Raw genomic sequence first — 21,938 nt, 5'->3', positions numbered from 1 at the left:
TATTCAGATTTTTCTTTTATATATCTTAAAATAAGGCGCCGGAATCCGAACATCATCACGTGGAGCCGACGAGTGGAATTGTTCAATTAAGAAGATCATGTACGAGAATTTGAACACGAAATGGAGGTCTATAGCAAAGGAGAGGGGCATTTTTCAGCTGACTAGTTCCAATGGAAAGCCTATTGTTTATGTGAGTTTTTAGTTTACATGTAACATCATTTGATTTGATGCAAATTTTCATTAAGCCCTAAAAGTTTATTTTGTAATCTCTTAGTGAGTTAATCACTTAAATGTGGAATACGGCCAGTGTGTGAAGTTAAAAAAAACCTTTCCACGGTGCTAAAGGTTTTGGCCTTATTACACTCAAAATTGTCTGAAAACTCGAAATTTCAAAATGAAACTCCTTGAGAACTTCACAAAAAAATGGCGGTTCAAGAAATAACAAAAAAAAACAGTTTAAAATTTTAAATTCGACCGACGGTCGAAAAGTCGAGACAAAGAGATTTATTTTTAACAATTCGTTTGAAAAAGGTCTCTCTTTTCCATTAGCAACATGACCTTTTTATTATGTTCTTGCGGGTATTTCAGCAGCACGAGGAGAACTTTTCAATAAATAGAAAAAGTCGTAAATATGTCTAGTACATTTGTTCCCTACTTTAGAGATGCTCCAAATGTATTTTGCGGATTTTAAGGCGCAGGAAAACAATCTGGAAGATTTTTTGAAAAATTATATGAGGTTTTTAATTATCCATTTAGCTGAAGCATGCTAGATCCATTTACTTTTAGTTTAAAGCGCTACAAAAAATTTTGTAGGCTCCTAATTTGACGGTCATCATTTGATTCACATAAGCTTCATTCGGATGTATAAAGATGAGCTGAAATACGATCCTTGTAAGCCTGAAAACAATGAAATAACTCCACACGTCTTTGTAACTTAAAATACATTGTAACGAAAAAAACACAAAGAACCAATATTTGTTAATGTTATGTATGGAAGCAATAAGTAAGAAGAGAAGAGTTTATTACCAGAGGTGTAATAAGTAATGAATTGTAAGGAAGGTCACGTCTGTATTAAGTTCAGGTTTACGTTCCGTCCACAACAGTTAATCACAAAACTGCTACAAAATTTAAATTTGCTGCTCAAATTTTGCTGAAATTTTTTTCAAAAGACTTTTTGCAGTTTGGCGGAACTGAATTCGATGCGTCATTCCTGACTGGAGCCGTCGTAATGATAAAGTTGGATTGTAAGACGTTCATGTCAGCAGTCTCCGCCCCATTCTGCATTTCTCTCCGAATTGCCGGTACTTCAGGTTAGTGAAAGTCGATTGGAGATTGAAGAGACAGCGTCAGAATTGGAGAAGTTTAGAGAAAAACAGAGAAGCGAACGCATTTGTATGTTCGCCTTATCATAGTGAATTGACTGATATTCTTATCACCTTTTGTGGGTCTTCATACGAAAATACATGAATTGAGACACTTCAAATCCGGGAAGAAGCTATTAAGTTAACAGGGGGCACTTTAAAGAACAACCAGCAACTGCCTGTCGGAAAAATACAATCGCAATTAACTTTAAAGTTGCATTTGGTAATTGCCAACTAACAAATTACCCAAAATATAGATCAGGTTGACGAGAAATTTTGAGAAAAAGTCACTTAAAATTTCGATCAAGGTCCGTGAAATGTGAATTTTTGGTGTTTTAATAAAAGCTTTTTGGAACGTTTTTTATTAGTAAAAATGTTGTACTATGTTTTAACCCAGGTCAAAAAAATTCCAAATTAATACTCATTTAGAAATTCCCAAATCTACAAATGCTATAAATACTTGCTACTTGACCATTAAATTTTTAGGTACCTCTTCCCATTTCGACCATAAGCGATTCGATTCCGAAGAGCCCGGATGGAGAGTGGAATCCACATTTCTTCTGATAATTGTGGCTCTAATCGTAATTGTTCTCATAATCACGTTAGTCGTCTGGAATATCTGCTGGGGTATTAAAAAACGAAAACTAATCAGTGACTTTCAAATGCAATTTGTGCAACAGTACAAGCATCAGAATCAAGTTAGAATTTTGAGAATTTTAGAAAATCCGTGATTGATGTTTTAGATTCTTCAGCAAAATGGGACGGAATTTGAAGAAATCGAAGAGCAAGAAATTCTTCAGTCACATTCACAATCATTGAATCGCAAGCGACTTATTTTTAGTTCAGGTTAGTTACATTTTGAAATGTTTTATTATTCTAAACGAACAGACTATGTACATCTCAAGCTTAGGGATAGGCTTAGGCTTAAGTTTAGGCCTGAGCCTAGGCTTATGCGTAGGTTTAGGCTTAGGCGTAGGCTCAGGCTGACGCTAAGGCTAAGGCGTGGGCTTACCTGGAACTTGCTGAAACTATAATACTACGCTGAACTGCCAAGTCACTTGGAAGTTTTGCCTGTCGTAAAATTGCTGCAAGACCGAACAGAAAGAAAACTCTCTGGCACCACGTTCGTAACTATTTTCCAGAATACTTTGACTCTGCACAAATGACCCATCCGTCACCGCTAGCCATACAATTCCTTTACGACTTGCGACGAGTTGTAGATGTTGCAAAGGAACGTATACGTCAGCGCCGCTTTATTCCGGCGCTTCCAGTTATCATTGAGGACGTCGAAAATGAGATAGATTACGTGGAAGCTGTTGAGGGGCCAGTGGATATCGCTAGTTCAGCGACGCCCGAGTCGTCGCCACGCAGTGAGCAGAAATCAGTGGATAGCGGGAGAGAATCGAGAGATGAATCCGAGGAAGACGAGGAGACTGCTCCTGGGACAGAGGGGCAAAAGGAGATTTCTACAATGACACAAAGTAAAGTGTCAGATATTGTGAAATGTATGTTCGTTGATTGCTGCCGAGAGGCCATCACTAGGTCGCATCAACATTACAGTATATTGTTTCTTCACTTCCACGACTTTAAAGGAGGGTGAGTTTATCCGAATTGGTCTCGGCACGCATCATTCTTTGATTTTTGAAGCGCGTGGCGGGACCATTTCGAATAAATGCGCCCTCCTTTAGAGTCGCAGAAGTGGAAAAAAAAAGGGTGCTTATGGGTTTCGTTCCCCCAAAATGATTTTAAATTATTTAACACTACCTTTTTAATTTTAATCCACACGTGAATGTTTATTTTAATACTGTTTTCATTTTTTGGCTTAGAAAATCATTTCCCTAAGCCTGAGAATGAAAAAAAGTTCACGTCTCAATTAGAAAATATGGAAATCATTTTGGGGGGAACGAAACTCATAAGTACCAAAAAATGCACTGTACACACGTTTTATAAAAGACAACATCCAAGATCAATGCTTATTCAAAGTGTTTTTTTTTCTAAACAATTTAATTTTATTCCAGCTTTTGAAAAATCTGCTCCCCGGCCTTCATATGTCCCGATTATGCTGAACTCCTCGATGCGGAAGAAAAAACCGCTGAAGGTTGCTTCAACAACCCACGTGGATTCTCCAGAGGAAGTAGCTCAAGCGTTTAGAAGTCGAATTAAGGCGCCAACTGCGTTCACCGATAAAAAAAGGTTCGCCACGCCATCGCTTTTCAAAATTTAATTCCAAGTTTCTTCAGTCCTCGTGAGCGAAAAGGATATGCAGTTTTTCCATCTGATGGAACGTTCAACAAGTCATTGCCACGTCGAGGAAAACGCCAACCGCATGCACCACTGACAAACTAGTAGAAATAATCTATCAACACCATTTCCCTTGAGATCTCCAAATTTTCTGTGTTATTCATTTCGAGAATTTGTCAGGATTTGTCTTAAATTCGGGTACTTTTTTTCTGTTTGAGACAGCAATGAAATTGTAATTGTTTTAATTGTGAAAAATAAGTGTATATATAGGAATAAAACACTATAAAGGTGTTGATTCGTGTTTATTACGGACGACAGCTCCCATCTGACGACAGGCCTCCAAAGTGGCACGAGCGGACGATGCTTCAATCAGCTGAACGTTGTCCAATTGAGCGTGGCAGGTTTGGTTCTGGAATTGTTAAGAATTGGATTAGAAATATTTTCAATAATTTTTGCCAACCTGTCTCAAGAATTCGATCGCTGAGCTTCGAAGTTTTGCGTCCCTCCGATCATAAATGTCCTGAACCAATGATTTGACAGCTTCAACTTCGAATATATCCTCACGGGCATCTCGAACAAGCATATGCGAGATTTCAAAGAAATGATCCGGTAATTTCGCCAATCCTTGGCTTTCAGTCTCTGACGTCAATATCTTCTTCAGCTCATCTACATCCATCCATTGAGGAGCCACCACCTTGCAATTGTGTTTTCGTTTCATCAAAATCGCTGTCCAAACTGGAATCCGACAGGGTACGCCTGCCTCAAATGGACCAATATCGCCGGAAATCAGGTGAATCGGCCGGTCATCGGAAATTGAGGGGATCACTTCAATAAGCGAGTTTCCGGCGATGAACTCGCAACGTTCTGCATTCATTTTTTGATCTGAAAATAATAGTTTTTCAATTGAAAATATAAATTAAGAAAAGAAAATATAAATTGAGAAGAATAACTTATTTTAAAAATTTCTAAAACCCCTCCGATATTGAGGCCTTACACTTCTGATGGGAAAGTATTCCATAGAACTCAGATTTGTGAAATAAAATCTTAAAAATACACAAAAAAAAACGCTATAAAAATGGATACTTGAAAAATTTTGAATTTTTTCAATTAGAAAACGTTAATAGTTACAAATTTCGGCAGATAAAATCAAACATTCTATAAAATATTAGTAAGACCACGCCCGATATTCTCGCGTTCTTAGTTCACAAAACTATCAGCAAACGCGCTACAATTGCACGTGCGAGAGAGTGGAGAGCGCCAGAGAAGTGTTTGAGCAAATCGAGCGTTCATGTCTCGAAAAGGCTCGCGATTTATTGATTTTCTCTCGGCAAACTGATTTATTTTTTTCAAAAAACATTTAAATATTCTTCTTACAAATATTTCAAAAATATTACCACACAAAAATTCTAACTTTCCATCCATTTTTCTCTTTTTCTCGCTACCTTCTACGAAAATTGCTGAGTACTCCAAAATTTAAGATGTTCGGACGAATTGTTTCTCGTTTAACTGCACGGTTATTTCTAAAAAACGTATGGGAAGAGCATGGAGAACGGGCAGAACCGAAGGATGCACTCCGCGCCGTATTGCTCATCGTTCTGTTCGCGCTCACGTTTGCAGCCGGAATGGTGAGCCAAAACTTTTTTTTGTCATGTTCGCATGTGATGTGATCACATTTCATTTTGAAAATTTCGTCAACTTTCAGATAGCCACGTTTCTAAAAGGAGAATGGGCGCGGAGCCATATTCTCTCGTTCATCTCGTGCATCGGTGGTGGAGTTTTTCTAGGCGCCTGCCTTCTTGATTTGCTTCCAGGTGAGAAGTGGAAAATTTTGCAAAAAAAAAAAAACATCAGAGAAATGCTATTTTAGTCCAAATTTTGAAGAATATTCGCCAAAAATCCCATTTTGGCAATACACTCGCTAAAATGTAGTAGAAAACCTGAAACATTTTGCAGACTCAATAGAATCCTTCGAGAAGACCAAGATTGCAACGGAGTTCCCAGTTCCGTTGGCATTTGTAGCAGTCGGATTTCTATTGGTTCTCACAATTGATCAGGTTGTCAAAGCGGCGAAAGACCGAAATGTATTCGGACATGTTGGATACCATATTCATAGTCATAATCATGAGCATCAAAGATCTGAAGATGGTGAATCACAAGAAGAAGGAGACGAAGCTGCCGCCCAATCGAGTATTGGAGTTGCCATGCTAGTATTGGCACTCTCTGTTCATGCTCTGTTCGAGGGACTCTCGTTAGCTGTCACGTCAGATGCTTCTCAGTTGCTTCAGGTTCTGCCGGCTACCTTAAAACTACTATTTTCTTCATTTTTAAAATTAAAATTAGAATTTAAAACAAAAAATGTTTTTTTTTTTTAATTTATTTTGCAGATCTTCGGAGCGCTAATACTTCACAAATGCATAATGGGCTTCTGCCTTGGAGTTCGTCTAGTTCAAGCAAATCTAACAACTCCATGGATTGCACTTGCACAATTCCTTTTTAGTGTTCAAGTATTGATTGGTGGTCTAGCTGGAATTGGAATCATGAAATTTATCAGTGGAGGAGAACAATCATTTGCTGCAATTGTCTCATCAATTCTACAAGCAATTGCCTGTGGAACATTCTTGTATATTACTACTTTTGAAGTGATTCCACATGAATTGCATAATGGAAAATATCGAATTCTCAAGATGTTCTTCATTTATATGGGATTTGCAATCGTTGTCGCTTTTATCTTGATTTTCCCCGAAGCTTCTTAGGACATTTGTATTTCTTTTTCTCCAGGAATTCGATTAATTTTTGACATTTTGTAGCATTTTCTCTGCTTTAGTTTTTTTTTCCTAATTCTGTGCAATTTTACTCGATTTTTGTGTACATTCTGTGTCCCATCTTTTCGCTATCACACATTTTCTTGTACTTTCTCATCCCGGGTTCCAGCTCGCCATAGACCTGTGTATTTCATTCATTTTCCCAATTCCATTACTTAATATTTGACATTCCCGACGGCTTTAAAGCTCCCATTTGTTGTACCAAACCCACAATCCTAAGACTCACAGAGCTCATGTTTTTCTAATTTCAAAAATTGAATAACTATTATCTTTAACTTTTAGCCGTTTTTTCCAAATTTTATTTTAAGCACTAGACGCTCTCGTTGTTGTGATGCCTTTTTCTTTTAAAATTTTCTCAAAGTAACTGATATTTCAGACAGATGCAGCCGGACGCACTATGATAGTCCTTCTCTCCCTTCTGACAGTTTTTCTCATTTTTCTGAGGTAAATTTCTAGGCTACAAGTTTTTGGGTTTTGAACTTTAAAAAAAACGTACATTTCAGATTTTTTTTTTGTGTTTTCAAAAGAAAACTATGAAAAAAAGTTCATTTCTCTTGAAAAGTAAAAGGAAAAAAGAAATCTGTAAATTTTTTTGAGAATCTAAAAAAAAGAAATTTATGGCTGCAACATTAGTTTAAAATAACAAACTTCCAGCTACATCGATGTGATTCTATCGTGGATCTTCTCATTCGTTACAAAATCTCATGTTCGCATCGGAGGTGTGGGATTCGTTCAGTTGCGTGACGTCACCATCAAAATCTCGTGGCTCTCCATTCACATTGACGTAATCTCGTTGTCGAGGGATCGAGCTCATCCGACACGCTTTTGTGTTTTGCGGTTCGATGATGTGAGGATCGAGGCCGAGAAGAATGTACAGTGGTATGGAAAAGTGGAAGAGGTGGAAGATCCGTCGAAAATGATCAAATTAAACATCTGGACGTCTCGATTCACTCGAATCGCTCAGTACTGTGGTCTTGTGGTGAATCGTGTACATATTGTAGTAATGAATACGATACCGGATTGCCTGTTGCACGTGACAATCGACGAGTTGTCGCTTGAAACGTTCCGGAGCAGAGAAGGATGGCAATTCGAGACGTCTTGCTCACTAATACAGGCGAAGCTTTTGAGACGAGGAAGGAACAGTGGGAGCTTGCTCGCGGAGCTGTCAATGCCGTTTCAACTCTCTTTAGATATCGATAAGGATGTTGTGGATAACGTGGCCTTGAGGATTTCGTCACCGGCGATCGCGTTCAGTGATGACTTTTTTGAAGTTTTTAGCAGTTGGACTGGATACACGGAAAGAAGTGGCTCTGCAGAACTCAAAACTCCCCTGAAACTACTCCAAATGACCGTGGTCATCCACTCGTTCTCCATCAAATATACCACGAATAACCGCTACATCACGGCTGGTATAAAGCAAATCCAATTTACTAGAAACCTGGAAACCAGCATACTAGTGATTTCCGAGCTGAACATCGCAGATCAGCTGCTCAGAAGTGAGCTTAAACTTACCATGATAAAGTTTGAGACGGCTGTGAAGACGCTTCACTGCTCTGTGGAAGGAGTTCATGCTAAACTAGCGTTCCATGATGTTCAGTGGTGGAATAAGAGTCTTAAAGAGCTCCAAAGAATCAGTGGACATCAAGGATCTTCAGGAGGATCGAGAGGATCAGATTATCAAATCTTTCTTGAATTCTGTGATTTGTCGGCCGAAATTGTCGACTTTGAATCCCACCGATCGTGGTTTAAGCTAGGCTTTCTCACGTTTGAAAAGTCGAATGAAACGTCTACTCAATTTGAACTTGGAATCGAGATGCTTTTCTTCGGATCACAAGACGATCCTGAATCCCTACAACAATTCGAATACCATGAATGGGGGGAAACTCTATTTATTGGAGCATTTATAGCGCAATGGAAGAAACTTTCGAAGAAGAATTTGTTAGATATTACTGTGGGATGTGATGATGTGAAGTTCGAATGGTCCGATCAATTGGCTCGACAAATTGAAGGGGTTATTCATGGAATTCTTGGAGCCGAGCATTCTGCTAATGGGGAAGAAGCTGGGAATTTGTGCCTTGCGGTTCAAGTGTCGGCTAATAGGTAAAGAAAAAAATCCTGGCCCAAGAATATTTTCAAAATACCGCGAAAGACATTCTCTTCGGAGCGCGCCGTGGATTTTTCGGTGTTTTTGAGTGAAAATCAAAAAATCAAAAAATTTTCGATTTTTCGATTTTCTGGAAAATCAAAAAAAAATGTTCATGTTCAGAAAATTAACCATAAAATATGATTTTTAAAAATCTAATTTTGTTTATATTGATGAGAAAAAATATAAAATTTTTTTCTAAAAAGAAGAAGAATTATTATATAATGGCCAAAATTATTAGCAAATTTTGAAAAATCGAAAAAACAAAACAATTTCGATTTTACACCTTTGATCAGGAGCCAAATTGAAGCCATTTCAAAATATTTACCCGATCTTTAAAGTTGGAGGGAGACTTTTTTCAATAACAAAGAAAGTAATTACAGACTAGCCGTACTAGTGAACGCCACGAACAAATCCTACGCGGCACTATGTGCTTCCAAACTCGAATTTATTACCGATAACTGGCAAAAAGATGGCCTTCTCAAAATGGAGATGATGCGTGGCGCGACCGGAATTCGAGAAGATACTGAAGATCATGTTCTTCTCGCGGATATTTTCGAATCGCAGCGAGTAGTTGAAGAAGCAGCCGAAATTCACAGTTCACCAACTCGGAGATGGAGCCATTTGGAGAGAGAACGAGTATATAAAGAGGAACGAGAGAAACGAGCTAATCAATTTGAATTCAAATTCAAACAGTTCATTACGGTGAACACTTTGGAGTTTCTCATTGATAAACAATCATCGGTTATCGATAAAATATCAGTTTTCACATCGAGCGAGGTCTTCTTGGCGTGGTCTCCACAGCTTCATCTCATTGTTTTTGACGCTTATAAGTCTGTCAAAAAGTGAGAGTTTTATCAGGAATATGGGAGAAAATCATTTTTAGCGGTTTTTTGAAAATTAAAACTTAATTGAAAAAAACTACCGAATGCCAGAGGCTAGTCAGCAAATTTAAATTTAAAACACTTCTTTTGCTCAGAAAATTTGAATTTCCCGCCAAAATTTTTTGCCAGATAGATTTTATGAAAAATTGACATGATTTTTAAAAATTCTGAATTTTTTTTACCTTTCAAGAAAAAACAACAAAATCCTCTTGGTAAACATAATTTTCTAAATTTAAGGTAAAACAGTATAAATTAGTTTTTTAATTTGACATTTTAATATTCAATAAAATTCCTTTTTTGCAGAACCGTTCAACTCCTATCATTTCCGAATCCGTCAACTTTAACACGAAAAGTGCCTCGAAAAAAGCACATAATTCTGACCGCCGAAAATTTCGTCGAAGTTCAACTGGAGCTGGCAAGAAATAATCGAATGTTCTGGCAGGGAGAGAAATTTCGTTTGGAACGGCTTGATAATCAAATGAGAATGAATACGGAGATTCTTTATGTTATGCTCAATGAGCAAAGGATCATAAGTGTATTAAATCCAACGATCACGGTTCAAAATTCCGATGATCTGATGACGCAATCACGATCTGCATTTGCTACGTTGTCATCGGCCACGAATAAAGTTTGGATTTGGTCGGCCGATAAATTCATGTTCCGATTGCCGTTCAATTTTGATTTCGCGCAAATTTTCGATGAGTTTCTTCAAATAATCAAATGGATCAAGGTTGTTCATGAAGTGAAGAAAAAGGAGTTCACAGAAGCATCTCCACTGCCAAGTGATGTTCGGATTGAATTTCTAGAAGTTTGGTTAGAACTAGAGGATGATGAATTTGAGAATCGATTGAAGCTTAGTGCACAACTAAAAGAGGATGAAGTATATGAGTCTGAACGAAGAGAGCAATTGTTGGAGGAGAGACTTTTTAATTTGAAGAAGACGGCGCCGTTTTTGTCGAGTATGTGAAAAATCTGAAATTTATTTTTTGAAAAAACAATTAGTTTAAGACATTAAATGTATAAACCTCGATCTTTTACAGAAGAAATGATCGAAGCAATCAAAAATAGCCTTATCGAGAAGAACAGTGAGATCTACATTGAACGATGGAAAATGACGGAAGTCAGTGATTCTCCTCTATTTCTATCAAAATGGAAGGGTTGGAATATGAGAGCATTTGCTGATGTAACACTACATGGAACTGAAAAGTGTATTCAAATGATGAAGGCTTTTGACCCGTTGAGCCCGATTCCCGAGCAAAATTATTCCACTTTATGGGCTCGTGCTGTTGAATTTGATGTTGATGAATGGACAGTCACTTTTAAGGATTATCCAATGAAATATTTGGATATTAAGGATCTTCACTTCTTTGGAACTCTAGTTGCCGCAGAAAGCCTGTCCGAAGACGGGCGGTCACTTCGAGAGTGTGTGATTCCTCTTCCAGAACCGTTTCCAACTCATTCTGTATGGAAGAACATGTCTCCTATCAAGTTTTATTATGATCTTCAATGTGGTAAGTGGTGGAGGCTACAAAGTACAAAATTTGCCAAAAATTCATGATTTACAAGAAAAATTCGATTTTTTAAATCAGATTTTCCGGTTTAAAAAATTAGACATTCTAATTTTCGACTTTTTTAAAATCAAAAACGAAAATTTAAGATTTTTCAAATCAAAATCAACAGAACTGTAGTTTTGGAAAAAAAAAATCGACTTTTCGTCTTATGAAAGGATTCAGGTTTTGTGTTGATGGGGGGATGGGGTTGGTTGTAGTAGTACTGTAGGAGTACGATAGGATTACTTTAGACTTTAAAAATTACGTTCTATAGTTAAATTAATTTATGAAATGAAGGGGTATAATACGCAAGTACCAAATTTAGTTCATTTTTTTAATGTAGAAATACATAAGTACATCAAAATTTTTCAGCAAGTACCGAATACAACTGCACCTACGGCCCCTGCTGGGAACCGTGCCTCTCAATGATTTCCCTTGTTTGGAATAACATCTCGGCACCATCAAAAGACCCATCACAGCCTCTTCCATTTTGGGATAAAATGCGTTTTCTATTACACGGAAAACTATTATGGTCGAGTGAGAAGCTGGTGACGACGATGTTGGCTTCAACGGATCCCTATAATGAAACTGAGACTGTTGAAATGTTATGGGAAGATTTCGGGTTAGATTGGGCACTTGGAGAGATTCGAATCAAATCGGGGCTCAAAATATTCTTGAGAACAGCGTCAAGATATGACGATTCACAGATTCTCTCTCTTCCTGATGTTCGACTCAAAATTCTGTTAGGATGGGAATGTGGTGGAGATCCTCATGAGCATCACGGAGTTCAACTATGCTCCCCACAGCGATTACCGCATTATTCTTCGGTAAATTGAAGTTATTTGTGATTGATTGTTCTGTTTGTTATTAAATGCAGAAATACGACTATATTTAAAACAATTCACATTTTCCAGACCGAAGAACACGACTCGTACCGCCAATTCCGATCATCTTGTGTCAACGTGACTCTCAATTTCGATGTCTCCCCGGGTAGCTGCACTTCAAAAGATAAAATGCCCAATCTATTACTATATTCGAACACCTTCCGATGGATCGAGCAATTCCTGAAGTCATTGACCACCAAGAATCGAAATGTTCGCCGAGGAACCGTATTTGGGAATCGAGTCCTGTTGAAACCCCAATTGAGCAAACACTTTGGAAAACTACAATTCTCATTTTCCCTTCCCAAGGTTCTAGTGACTTATTGGATGTCCCACTCATCACCTTATGGATTCCAAGTCTTCTCCGATGGCCTTCAGCTGACTTCCTCATTCCGTCAAACTGTATCACATTCCTCTGTGAACAGGGAAATGAATGTTCAACGCAGAAAAGTTTACTCCTGGAGTACCCATCATATGACATGCACCTGGTGGGCTACTCAGATCCATGTTTATGGTGAAACAAGCCGTCCACCAACTGACGGTAGCCCTTCCGAAGACACTTTTCTACTGGGATTCGGAAGAGTTCAATATGCGAGAGAAACATTCCCAGGGAAGGATGTACCTCTTCATAAGGTTACTGCGTTTGATTTGAAAATGGCCTGGACTGCTCAGAATCGAGATGCATGTCTTACCATTGCCGACGGGGTTCACAGGGCTCATATGTTGAGAAGAATTCTTAGTAATGATGCAGTGAAGCGACTAAATGTTCATCTGGAAGAAGCATCAGATACTCCAAAGGATCCTTCGCCAAAGAAAAAAGAGGAAAAAACCCATCGGAGAGGGTACAGTGTAACTGAGGCAAATCCCTGGATGCTTACTCAGCTTATAGATGAAGTAGGAACGAAGCTGGTTGCTCATTGTGAACAGGCGTCTGATGTTCCAATAGATTCACTTCTAGGAGTACATCAATCCACTATGGATGATGTGAAGCTTCTGAATTGGCAAATTGATCTTTTCAACAGTCAACTTGTCCTTAAAGGGTGTGAACGTGATGGTTTCTTACTCGTATGTGCCGCGAAAACTCAACTTCTTCAGAATTTCCACCGCAACGTATGGAAACGAAGTTTGCTTCTCAGCAAAAAATCATGGAGCGCCAAAATCTCTGGAATGCAATATTTTGCTCCAATTTCTGCGACCGGCACTAATAAGGAGAAATTCCGATGGTTGCCTAGAGAAATGATCGATGAGAAAAGTCAACAGGACACCAGTGGATTTGCTGACGATTTTGTGCAGAAGTTCACCGCAGCAGGAGAAGCCGTCGGTGGAGTTGTTCAGTCGGAGGCGCCAGATGAATCAGAGGAGAAGGTTCAACTTCAGCGAATTGTTTCTCGATGTAGCTGTCAGATTTATTTCTGTTACTTCTCCGATGAGCTGAAGACAGAGTCAAATGAAGATATCTCGGTGCCACCGCAATTAGATCCGAAACATCAGTCATTGAACCCTGACGCTGTTGGAATAGATGTTCTAACTTTGAAGCATAATATGCTAGAAGCTACAAGTAACTCGGAGCAATACGAAATGGTTGTGGATATTGTAAATAATTTAGCGCTTTTCGTGGATCCCTATAAGAAAGAAATGGGCGAAAAGCGAAGGAGATTGAGATTCGAGTGTCAGATAATGGAGATGGTGGAGTTGCGAGCGAAAATCATGAGATATCAATCAGAACTCAGAGAAATTGTTTCACTCGGAAGATTTCTGGAACGGCAGTTGTTCTACCTGAGCAACGGTAATTCGAATTCGATGAATGGTTCGCACTGCGAACAACCAGTTGAGTACACGGAAGATCAGCTCGTACTTGAAGCAGAGGATACAAAGCAACGAATGCTTACGGTATCTGAGAAACTTGCCACGTATATTAGTTGCTATAAGCAACGACAGGTCAATCGGGTGAAGGAGTTTGATGAGAAAAGTGCGAAGAAAGGGATGGAAGTTGTAAGGAGATTTGAAGTTTGCTTCGAAGATTGCACTTGGAAGCTGACCGAAAGTGATGGACAGATTGCGTTGGCACAGACGCAAATTCGAAATTTCCTCTATACACGTACAGTTAGGGATAGTAACTGTGGAGATCACCTGTTCGAAGTTGGAAGTGTCCGGATTACGAACCTCCTTCCTGATTCAATATACAAGCATGCTCTGCACAGAGATGAGACTAGACTCTCAAGGCAGCCTGCCATTCGACTATTCGTAAGAGATATGCCTCCTGTTGGAGGTATAAGTGTCAAAGAGCACTTTGAGTTGAACATAGCTCCCATGGTTGCAGAGATTACTCATCGATTATTTGATAAAATGATGAGATTCTTTTTTCCTGGCAGGAATATTCATACGAATGATAACCTGGATCATGAGGAAGAAGTTTCGGTGAGATTGTAACAGTATCCAATTAATAATTGTAATATTCATATTTCAGACCTTCTCATTCACACGAAAAATTGCCAGCACACTTAGCATGCGAAGCAATAAATCTGCGTCGGAGAAGCTTATGCTTCAGAAATCTCTTCACGAAAAGGATGACATTGATCGAATGAAGGAGCGCGCCGACAAAGTCAATCATTTTATGTATATCAAAATTCCGGAAGTTTCATTTGTAGTATCATATAAGGTGAGAGCACAGAAAGGAAATTGAAAATGAAATGAATGAGTTTTTTTTATAGGGAAACAAGGACAAAAACCTGATAGATGTGAACCAATTCAACTTCATATTCCCCCTCTGTGAATACCATGAGCAAAATTGGACGTGGCTCGACTTGGCGTTGGCTGTCAAGCAGCACTGCAAACGAGTGCTCGTACAACAGTTTATGAAGCAGAAATTGTTGAGAAATCGAATTTCCAATTTTTCTATCGATCCTATTCCACAGGGAGTCAGTGAGGATGAGAAGAAGCGGATAGCAGTGGGAATTGTAGGTTTTTGTTTCAAATTTTAAAGAAACTTGAAGAAAAATTTTCCGCTTTTTCTGATCTTAATGCTGACAAAATCTGATCTAATGATTACTTAATAATAACTTGTTTTTAAATTTTTATTTAAAAAAAAATCGATTGATTCCACTTTGCGCTCCGGGCTGAGTTCGCAACAAATTATCCGTATAAGTATATTACAGCCGAATTACGGTAACACAAAATTCTGTGAATATGTTTTGCGCAACATATTTGACGCGCAAAATATCTCGTAGCGAGAACTACAGTAACTCTTTAAAAGAATACTGTAGAGCTTGTGATTTACGGGCTCGATTTTCGAAATGTATTTCTATTCGAATAGTGACAGCAATATTCGATTGTAGTCTTCGTTACAAGATATTTTCGCGTCAAATATGTTGTTTAATACGCATTCTCAGAATTTTTTTTTTTTTTGAACACGGCCCGGCAAGTGGTACATCCATGCAAATGCGCTCTACTGATAATTTGAGTGTAGACCAGGTTTGGGCGCGTGATAACGAAAAAAGCTTTGGTCCAAAAAATTTAGAATTTAATTTCGGACATTTTTTATATGCATCACAAAAAAACTGGACCAACCGTTTTTGAGATACACGCGCCCAAACGTCCAGGTATACGGTAGACAAATTGCGTACAGGTACCACTTCTCGGGCCGTGTGAAATCTAAAATCATAATCCTTCTCCACTACAACAATCGATTTTTCCAGACAACATACGATCAAAAAACACTGAAAGCCCCGAAGTGACGCCTCGCGTCCGGCCACTCATCACATTCTCCGATTAACGGGTCAAGGCCAATCGATCTTCGTCTCGTCTTCACCTCCCCCCCCTCGTCCCGAGTATATTACTGCGCTGTTGTTTGTGTGCATTTGGTACCACACTACCACCACCCCACCATACCGCCTGTCCTATACATTTACCAAATGGTCACTGGTCACCTTTTACTCGGTTTCCCCTTCTTTCTCTCGTCACCCTCCACTCACTCACTTGCAGTTTGCCCTCTCTATCGCTCTATCCACGTTGCACCGTGTGGTTTATGTGTGCTGACGTGTTCTTTTTCTTCGTCTTCCCTCTCAGCACGGGTCATTCTCAGAAAACTCATCTCAATTGTTCCTGCTGGTAACTGTTTTGTATTTATTTCTTCATTTTTAAGGCTTTACTTTTTCATTTTTAAACATAAAATGTCTAATGTACTCTTATCACCATGTCTTTTCGAATGTGGTATTTAATTATTGTTATCAAACAATTCGATATTTCGCTTTTTTCTTACTATTGCTTTTCTTACTATTTACATTTTCTTACTATTGCTTTTTTTTAAACTTTTTTGCTCGCAATATAACACCATAATTTTTGCAGGTATGAAGTCGCTTCTTGTTGTGGCGGCCGTGCTCGCTGTCGGAGCTCTTGCTCAGGGAGACGATGCCAAAGGACCAAAGGTCACTGACAAGGTCTACTTTGACATGGAAATTGGAGGAAAACCAATCGGACGTATCGTCATCGGACTTTTCGGAAAAACCGTCCCAAAGACCGCCACCAACTTCATTGAGCTCGCCAAGAAGCCAAAGGTTTGCAGCTCAAGAAATCGAGTTTCAAAATATTTTTTTTAATTTTCAGGGAGAAGGATATCCAGGAAGCAAGTTCCACCGAGTCATCGCAGACTTCATGATTCAAGGAGGAGATTTCACCCGTGGAGATGGAACCGGAGGACGCTCTATCTACGGAGAGAAGTTCGCCGACGAGAACTTCAAGCTGAAGCACTACGGAGCCGGATGGTTGTCGATGGCCAACGCTGGAGCTGATACCAATGGATCCCAATTCTTCATCACCACAGTCAAGACCCCATGGCTCGATGGACGCCACGTCGTTTTCGGAAAGATCCTCGAAGGAATGGATGTGGTCCGCAAGATCGAACAGACCGAGAAGCTTCCTGGGGACCGCCCGAAGCAAGACGTCATCATCGCCGCTTCTGGACACATCGCCGTCGACACTCCATTCTCTGTTGAACGCGAGGCCGTCGTCTAAGCTCAAATGACTTCTCTTTTTAAATATCGATCTGTGATTCTCCTGACTTCAGACACCTGAATTAAAGAGTAATTCGAGTTTCTTTTTAATTTATCGACTTTTTTGTGCGTTTCCAATTAAATAATATTACAAAGTATGTATTGATTAACACTATACGAACACTATAAGAAAAAAGAAGCGAATAAAAAAAAAGAACAAATTAACTTTTTAGTCAAATTCTGTGACGTTTACACCGAGATCACGCATTGTAAAATTTTTATTTGAAGAGATTATTTGGACGGCACAGCGGAAGGCGGATTTGATAGATTTCATGTGGCTAACATCGCGTACAGTTCTGAAAATTTAGTTTTTAGCTTATATTTCAGTGATTAACAGTCAAACCGTGTTTGAAGTGAGACAGGAAATTGATGTTTTCTTTTTTGGTATTATGAATTATAATCAACCATCTATACTATTTTAGATGTTGAGTTGAGCGTGAACACAAAAAATAATTGATTCAAAATCAATTTTTAGCCAAAAACTGAATAATCTTATCCTCGACACACGGTCATTTTTTCCAATATTCACCTGGCTGTGTTGATCGCATCAAACGGCTCCTCAACGACAATCGGACTGTTGATGAGATCACGGGGGAGATTTTCCCGAGGAATGACTTGACCCGAGCGGATTGAAAATCCGAAATTAGTGAAATCGAATTCATTATAGTACTGAAAGAATCCGATGAGCAACTCTCCAAGCGACCACGTGTTGGGAGGACTTGCTGAAAATGGTTAAATTTAGTAAGACAGATAATAAAAAGAGCACTTCAAATTACTGGGCAACTTGTCCGCAATATCGCCAAACAGAAGAAGCTCATTAAGCGGAAGTTTTCGATCAAACTTGTGCGGGAACAAGTATTGCAAGTTCGGAATGACTGCTGGAGTGACACCGCATTGAAGATAGTGCACAACGAGAAGAATCGTCGTGTAACTATTCAGAAATCCGTCCTGTGCGTTATTGATTCCAGTAACCATCGCCCAGTGCTTCACGAGTAGGGCCAGAGCTGGGAGCCGGGCATCCGTTCTGAAAATAGAAACAAATCTTGCAAATTTCATAATTGCGTTTCAAACTTGGCACACATTTTAATTTTTTCGGTTACAAAATTGAAGATTTTATCTAAATTCAGCCGAAATTTTGAAATATCTGATTTTTTGTTGAGAAAAAAACTAACAATGAATAGTAATGAATGAGATGTGAATTGTATATTCCTGCGATATTATTAACATTAATATCAACCTCAATTCCATCAAATTCTCCATTCAAAATCATTTTCACAATTGGAACTTTCGCCGGCACCAGCTGCATTGTCTTGATTATCTTCTTCAGAGGATGGCTCCAATGCGATCTTCGAAACGCCTTATCAATTTTGCGAAGAATTTTCGTCGAATAATTTCTGTCGCAGTGAAAATCGTCGCATACTTGTCCTTTATATCCATTTGTCGGAAAGCATAGACAAAGATCCATGTCAGAGTTGAAAGATCCACATCCGTTCACTGTTGAGCCAGTTGTCTGGAGCTTGATCTCTGTGTCAGGGAACAGCTTCTTGATCTCCGAGAATAGCTTTTGACGAGCCTCCATTTTCTTGAGAAACACAAAATCCGGTTGTGCATTTCCCAGGTAGTGATCCCATGCCAATTTAGACAATTGTTTGACAGAATTGAACGACTTTTTGGTGATCGAGTTCACAAACTTCTCGACGGAGCCAGCGATCCGCTCGTTGAGCACTACACCGATGGTTCGTGCCTGATAATTGACTGGCAACTGGCGAACTTCTCGGAAAATTTGATGCGTTTGGTGGCCTGGAAATAATTTTGTATTATATATTTGAAAATGGAACAGTTGGGCGAGTGTCGATATACGCAATTCGTGTACTCCTCGAGGAGGATCCTACAATTTTTGATTTCGGAGCAATCTTTTTTGTGTTGGTGTTAAAAATGTATGATTTTTCGCCTTAAACGCCTGAAAAGTTGATAATTTTCTCTCAGGCCGATTTTGTATCTAACGTGTTTTCTGGCTCCTTGCAGTAACCACCTCGAATTTCAACAAAAACTGGGTACCTGTGTATTACATGTCATCCTTTTTAAATTAGATGAAATGTTCATTAATTTCTCCATTTAAATTTAATTTTGTATGCACTTTTCCTCTTTAGGCTAAGAAATGGTTCTTTCCTAAGCCTACAGATACAAAACTATGGTACACGTTTTTATTTTTTATAATTTAAAAATACTTTAAAAACGAGGACATGTAATACACAAGTACCAAAAACTGTAAGGTGAGGAATACATTTCTCTCAAACTGTACCATTGTAGATCTTATTCTCATCTGAAGAACTGTTGGGAGTCTCCACCGAAATCACTGTGCTTGAGACCTCTTCTACACCGTTTCCTTGATCCCCTGCCTCAATTATCTGAATATCGTCATCTTCAAGCTCTTCCAGTTCGTCAGTCTTCTCCTCCTCGTCATTTGCATCCCACTCGTCAACTATATCACCTATTTCGTCCTCAGAACCTGAAACGTCTTGAATTTTTCATTAAGAAGCCTGCGATTGGACTTCTGACTTACCTTTTTTATCCGAAACTCCAGAAGAGGTGGTCATATTCAGAACAATGACGTCGTCGTCGTCTTCTTCTATATCCACTCGAGCACGCTTCATCGGTACAGCTTCCTTGTCTTCATCCTCAGATGCTTCAGTTGAATTCGCTTCTTCGTACTGCTGGACAAACTGGTTCGATTCGGGACGGGCACAGTAGACTTCTGTTGGACCGTGAAGCAGCTGTTGACATTCTCCAAAGTAGGTGTCAGAGTCGAGAGATGGAGATCGGCGGTTTTCACTAAAAAAATAGCATTTCATTGAAAGACGATTAGCAGCAATTTTTGTACCTTATGGGGTTATTCAAGTAGTGTCGGAAAATTAGAAAAATTACGTCACGACTGTATTCAAGTATATAAAAACATGTATTTAAATACATTTGTGACGTCACAAATGTATTTACATACATTTTGCTATATTACTTGAATAACCCCATTACATGTATTTTATTTTATTTTAAAAAAATTAATTTCCAACGGATTTTAAAATTAAATGTTAAGTTTAGCTAGATATATATCGGTTTGCTAACATGTCAAAAATCCTAGTAACTATACTCAATATTTTGAGTCTATTTTTACTAGAATTACGCATTTTCCCGTAATTTCAGAACAACCAGCGAAAAAATCGGGAATACATGAATTTTCAGCAATTTAATCTGCGTCGCGGGTTCGCATTACAATTTTTGACAAAAATCGCAGAATTAAAGTACCCCAGGCGCATTGTAGCTTCTTCGATGAGCTTCTTCTTCGCTCCGTCCATTTCTCGCATCTTGCGAAGTTTGGGCGATGCTTCGCTCGCAACTTCTCTAACGATAACAATATCATCACTGGATGATGATCCTGGAGCATCACTGGGGTCCACTGTTTCATTCGGCACGTCTTCTTCCACGTCATCATCATCATTTTTTAAAGTTTTCTTAGGAGTAACCGTTGTGTATCCAACTCCCGCGTTTTTTAAATTTGTCAGAACACGCTTTTTAAGCTCTTTTCCGCGTGCCCTCGCTGCTGGAGTCAACTCGAATTGAGTGCACTGAAAAACTTTTTTAAATCAAAATTTCGAAATGACGTTCAAACTCTGCTGATCGACAGAAAATCAGCTGCAATTGCAGCTTTGAATTGTTCAAAAAGTGGTTGAACTTGAGGAATCAACTCTTTTACTTCTTCATCACTTGCACAATTGAGAAGTTTACTTCTGAATCCATTAGAGATGTAAAGTTTGAAAAAGTCGAGCATTGCGTAACCTGCCGACTCGTCTGCGGACCTGAAATTTAAAAAGAATTGATTTAATTGCAATAATAATATGTAAATTTACTGACTGAGCGTCTTGGCCGGTTCCTTTTGAATGCAGACAACACGCTGGAATTGTGGCGAACGATATGAATCGCTTCACGTCAGCGTTCTCCGGAGGCTCTTCACCACGTTTGTTCACTGAAATACACATATATTTATTTATTTCTTTTAATTTTGTTAGTCTTACTGGAATCCATGTCCTGAACTAACAATGGGCATCCCAATTCAGTTCCCATGAATGTGAGATTTTGAATAATTGGACGGCGTGGTAAGCTTGGCTTTTTCGACTGTGACATTTTTCGTTTTCTCGACATTTCTGAAAGAGGAAATTTGATTCTTAATGAAAATAAACGCAGAAAACCTAAAAACTAAAAGAAAATCAACGTTATTGGGAGACATGTCTAGACATGAAAGTAGAAAACCTACATATAAAAATACAATCGAAGATTCATTCAAAGATGGAACGCAGAGAACCAGAAAACCTAAAAATTGGAAGAAATGGGACCTTTCATTTGATAAAGAACGCAGAAATCCTTAAAATTGTGAGAAAAAATATGCCTACGTGAAAAATGACCGCACAGCTGGATTTAGGAAGAAAATCGGTTCTTTTATGGAAAAATAAACTCTCAATACTTCGAATGTGGGAAAATATGAGCAAAACCTAACAAATTGGGAGAAATGTGGGGGAAAAGTAATGTGGACTGAAAGCGCTAAACAACACGCGCGCCCGTTATTTCGGAGTCTCGTTTTTGGCAATTTTTCAAATTTCGAGTTTATTGACTTTTGAAGTTTGCGCTACACACAGGCAGAACTATTACGGGAACAATAAATTCTGAGAATCCGTATTAATAGCGTATTGCGCAACATATATGACGCGTAAAATATCTCGTAGTGAAAACTACAATAATTCTTTAAATGACTACTGTAGCTGATACTTTCGAAACAAATTGTTTTTAGGATTGTGGCAGGCGATGTTTAATTTTCCTCTAATTTTTCGTGTTTTTTGTCAATTCGATGCCTTTTTTATAGTTTTCATCAAAAAATTAGAAAATAAACAACGTAAAATCTGATCAGCGCTACAGTAGTTATTTAAAGAATTACTGTAGTTTTCGCTGCAAGATATACATA

At 38.7% G+C, this 21,938-nt stretch overlaps 6 protein-coding genes and 2 non-coding genes across 10 annotated transcripts in view; 5 read left to right on the top strand and 3 right to left on the bottom strand.

The window, feature by feature from the left end:
• Positions 1-3,893, top strand: part of F31C3.6 — a 5,387-nt gene extending 1,494 nt beyond the window's left edge. The window contains exons 4-10 of one of the 2 annotated variants that reach the window (NR_002345.1): positions 36-190; positions 1,181-1,310; positions 1,848-2,059; positions 2,105-2,207; positions 2,504-2,866; positions 3,380-3,554; positions 3,602-3,707. Coding sequence is in view for 1 of the 2 variants with exons in the window: in NM_001026264.8 (NP_001021435.1) it covers positions 36-190; positions 1,181-1,310; positions 1,848-2,059; positions 2,105-2,207; positions 2,504-2,866; positions 3,380-3,554; positions 3,602-3,707 (1,244 nt within the window). In the remaining variant the exon portion in view is untranslated. Of the gene's footprint in view, positions 1-35; positions 191-1,180; positions 1,311-1,847; positions 2,060-2,104; positions 2,208-2,503; positions 2,867-3,379; positions 3,555-3,601 lie in introns of both variants that reach the window. The other variant, NM_001026264.8, reaches the window with a different exon arrangement.
• psf-2 (putative DNA replication complex GINS protein PSF2) lies at positions 3,829-4,491 on the bottom strand. Its single transcript, NM_061226.3, has 2 exons — positions 4,063-4,491; positions 3,829-4,011 (listed from the first exon to the last, which is right to left on the bottom strand). The coding sequence occupies exons 1-2, from the start codon at positions 4,474-4,476 to the stop codon at positions 3,883-3,885; spliced, it is 543 nt and encodes a 180-aa protein (NP_493627.1). The 5' UTR covers positions 4,477-4,491; the 3' UTR covers positions 3,829-3,882.
• Positions 4,492-5,080: 589 nt separating this feature from the next.
• Positions 5,081-6,704, top strand: zipt-1 (Zrt (ZRT), Irt- (IRT-) like Protein Transporter; the record flags this gene model as incomplete). Its single annotated transcript, NM_061225.7, has 4 exons — positions 5,081-5,227; positions 5,305-5,413; positions 5,556-5,887; positions 5,987-6,704. 4 exons carry the CDS (start codon positions 5,081-5,083, stop codon positions 6,353-6,355), a joined length of 957 nt encoding a protein of 318 aa, NP_493626.1. The 3' UTR covers positions 6,356-6,704.
• Positions 6,655-6,672, bottom strand: F31C3.12. The gene has a single exon (NR_050767.1). It is a non-coding gene; the product is annotated as an Unclassified non-coding RNA F31C3.12 (non-coding RNA).
• A 96-nt stretch (positions 6,705-6,800) lies between the features above and the next one.
• bltp-2 (FMP27/BLTP2/Hobbit GFWDK motif-containing RBG unit domain-containing protein) lies at positions 6,801-16,068 on the top strand. The gene is made up of 10 exons (NM_061224.9): positions 6,801-6,868; positions 7,079-8,524; positions 8,951-9,412; positions 9,755-10,410; positions 10,492-10,962; positions 11,374-11,828; positions 11,916-14,300; positions 14,350-14,541; positions 14,594-14,839; positions 15,578-16,068. The coding sequence occupies exons 1-10, from the start codon at positions 6,822-6,824 to the stop codon at positions 15,614-15,616; spliced, it is 6,399 nt and encodes a 2,132-aa protein (NP_493625.4). The 5' UTR covers positions 6,801-6,821; the 3' UTR covers positions 15,617-16,068.
• F31C3.17 lies at positions 7,097-7,250 on the top strand. The gene has a single exon (NR_101652.1). It is a non-coding gene; the product is annotated as an Unclassified non-coding RNA F31C3.17 (non-coding RNA).
• Positions 16,069-16,226: 158 nt separating the features above from the next.
• On the top strand, positions 16,227-17,027 carry cyn-5 (Peptidyl-prolyl cis-trans isomerase 5). Its single transcript, NM_001392982.1, has 2 exons — positions 16,227-16,435; positions 16,485-17,027. The coding sequence occupies exons 1-2, from the start codon at positions 16,229-16,231 to the stop codon at positions 16,890-16,892; spliced, it is 615 nt and encodes a 204-aa protein (NP_001379232.1). The 5' UTR covers positions 16,227-16,228; the 3' UTR covers positions 16,893-17,027.
• On the bottom strand, positions 16,964-21,492 carry gldr-2 (PAP-associated domain-containing protein). Of its 2 annotated transcripts, NM_001026263.4 has the most exons (11): positions 21,237-21,492; positions 20,998-21,126; positions 20,837-20,948; positions 20,595-20,781; positions 20,231-20,550; positions 19,494-19,762; positions 19,233-19,448; positions 18,103-18,730; positions 17,707-17,954; positions 17,460-17,652; positions 17,014-17,226 (listed from the first exon to the last, which is right to left on the bottom strand). In NM_001026263.4, the coding sequence occupies exons 2-11, from the start codon at positions 21,122-21,124 to the stop codon at positions 17,100-17,102; spliced, it is 2,427 nt and encodes an 808-aa protein (NP_001021434.1). In that variant the 5' UTR covers positions 21,125-21,126; positions 21,237-21,492; the 3' UTR covers positions 17,014-17,099. The 2 variants fall into 2 exon arrangements, with proteins under 2 accessions (NP_001021433.1, NP_001021434.1); NM_001026262.7 differs by lacking the exon at positions 21,237-21,492 and having other exon boundaries at positions 16,964-17,226; positions 19,233-19,439; positions 20,998-21,132.
• Between the last annotated feature and the right edge of the window lie 446 nt (positions 21,493-21,938).

This window comes from Caenorhabditis elegans, chromosome I (genome assembly GCF_000002985.6).
Source record: "Caenorhabditis elegans chromosome I".
NCBI lineage: Eukaryota > Metazoa > Nematoda > Chromadorea > Rhabditida > Rhabditidae > Caenorhabditis > Caenorhabditis elegans.
Note: the sequence above shows the minus strand (reverse complement) of the source record. Positions and strands in the feature narration are given on the sequence as shown.

Coding starts and splice junctions, on each gene's coding strand:
- cyn-5 (NM_001392982.1), top strand. CDS start 16,229: ATGAAGTCGCTTCTTGTTGTGGCGGCCGTGCTCGCTGTCGGAGCTCTT. Junction 16,436..16,484: donor AGCTCGCCAAGAAGCCAAAG/GTTTGCAGCTCA, acceptor TTTAATTTTCAG/GGAGAAGGATATCCAGGAAG.
- gldr-2 (NM_001026263.4), bottom strand. CDS start 21,124: ATGTCGAGAAAACGAAAAATGTCACAGTCGAAAAAGCCAAGCTTACCA. Junction 19,763..20,230: donor GAAGCTACAATGCGCCTGGG/GTACTTTAATTC, acceptor CTATTTTTTTAG/TGAAAACCGCCGATCTCCAT. Junction 17,653..17,706: donor TATTGCGGACAAGTTGCCCA/GTAATTTGAAGT, acceptor AACCATTTTCAG/CAAGTCCTCCCAACACGTGG.
- bltp-2 (NM_061224.9), top strand. CDS start 6,822: ATGATAGTCCTTCTCTCCCTTCTGACAGTTTTTCTCATTTTTCTGAG. Junction 6,869..7,078: donor GTTTTTCTCATTTTTCTGAG/GTAAATTTCTAG, acceptor ACAAACTTCCAG/CTACATCGATGTGATTCTAT. Junction 14,542..14,593: donor CATTTGTAGTATCATATAAG/GTGAGAGCACAG, acceptor TTTTTTTTATAG/GGAAACAAGGACAAAAACCT.
- psf-2 (NM_061226.3), bottom strand. CDS start 4,476: ATGAATGCAGAACGTTGCGAGTTCATCGCCGGAAACTCGCTTATTGAA. Junction 4,012..4,062: donor CGATCGAATTCTTGAGACAG/GTTGGCAAAAAT, acceptor TAACAATTCCAG/AACCAAACCTGCCACGCTCA.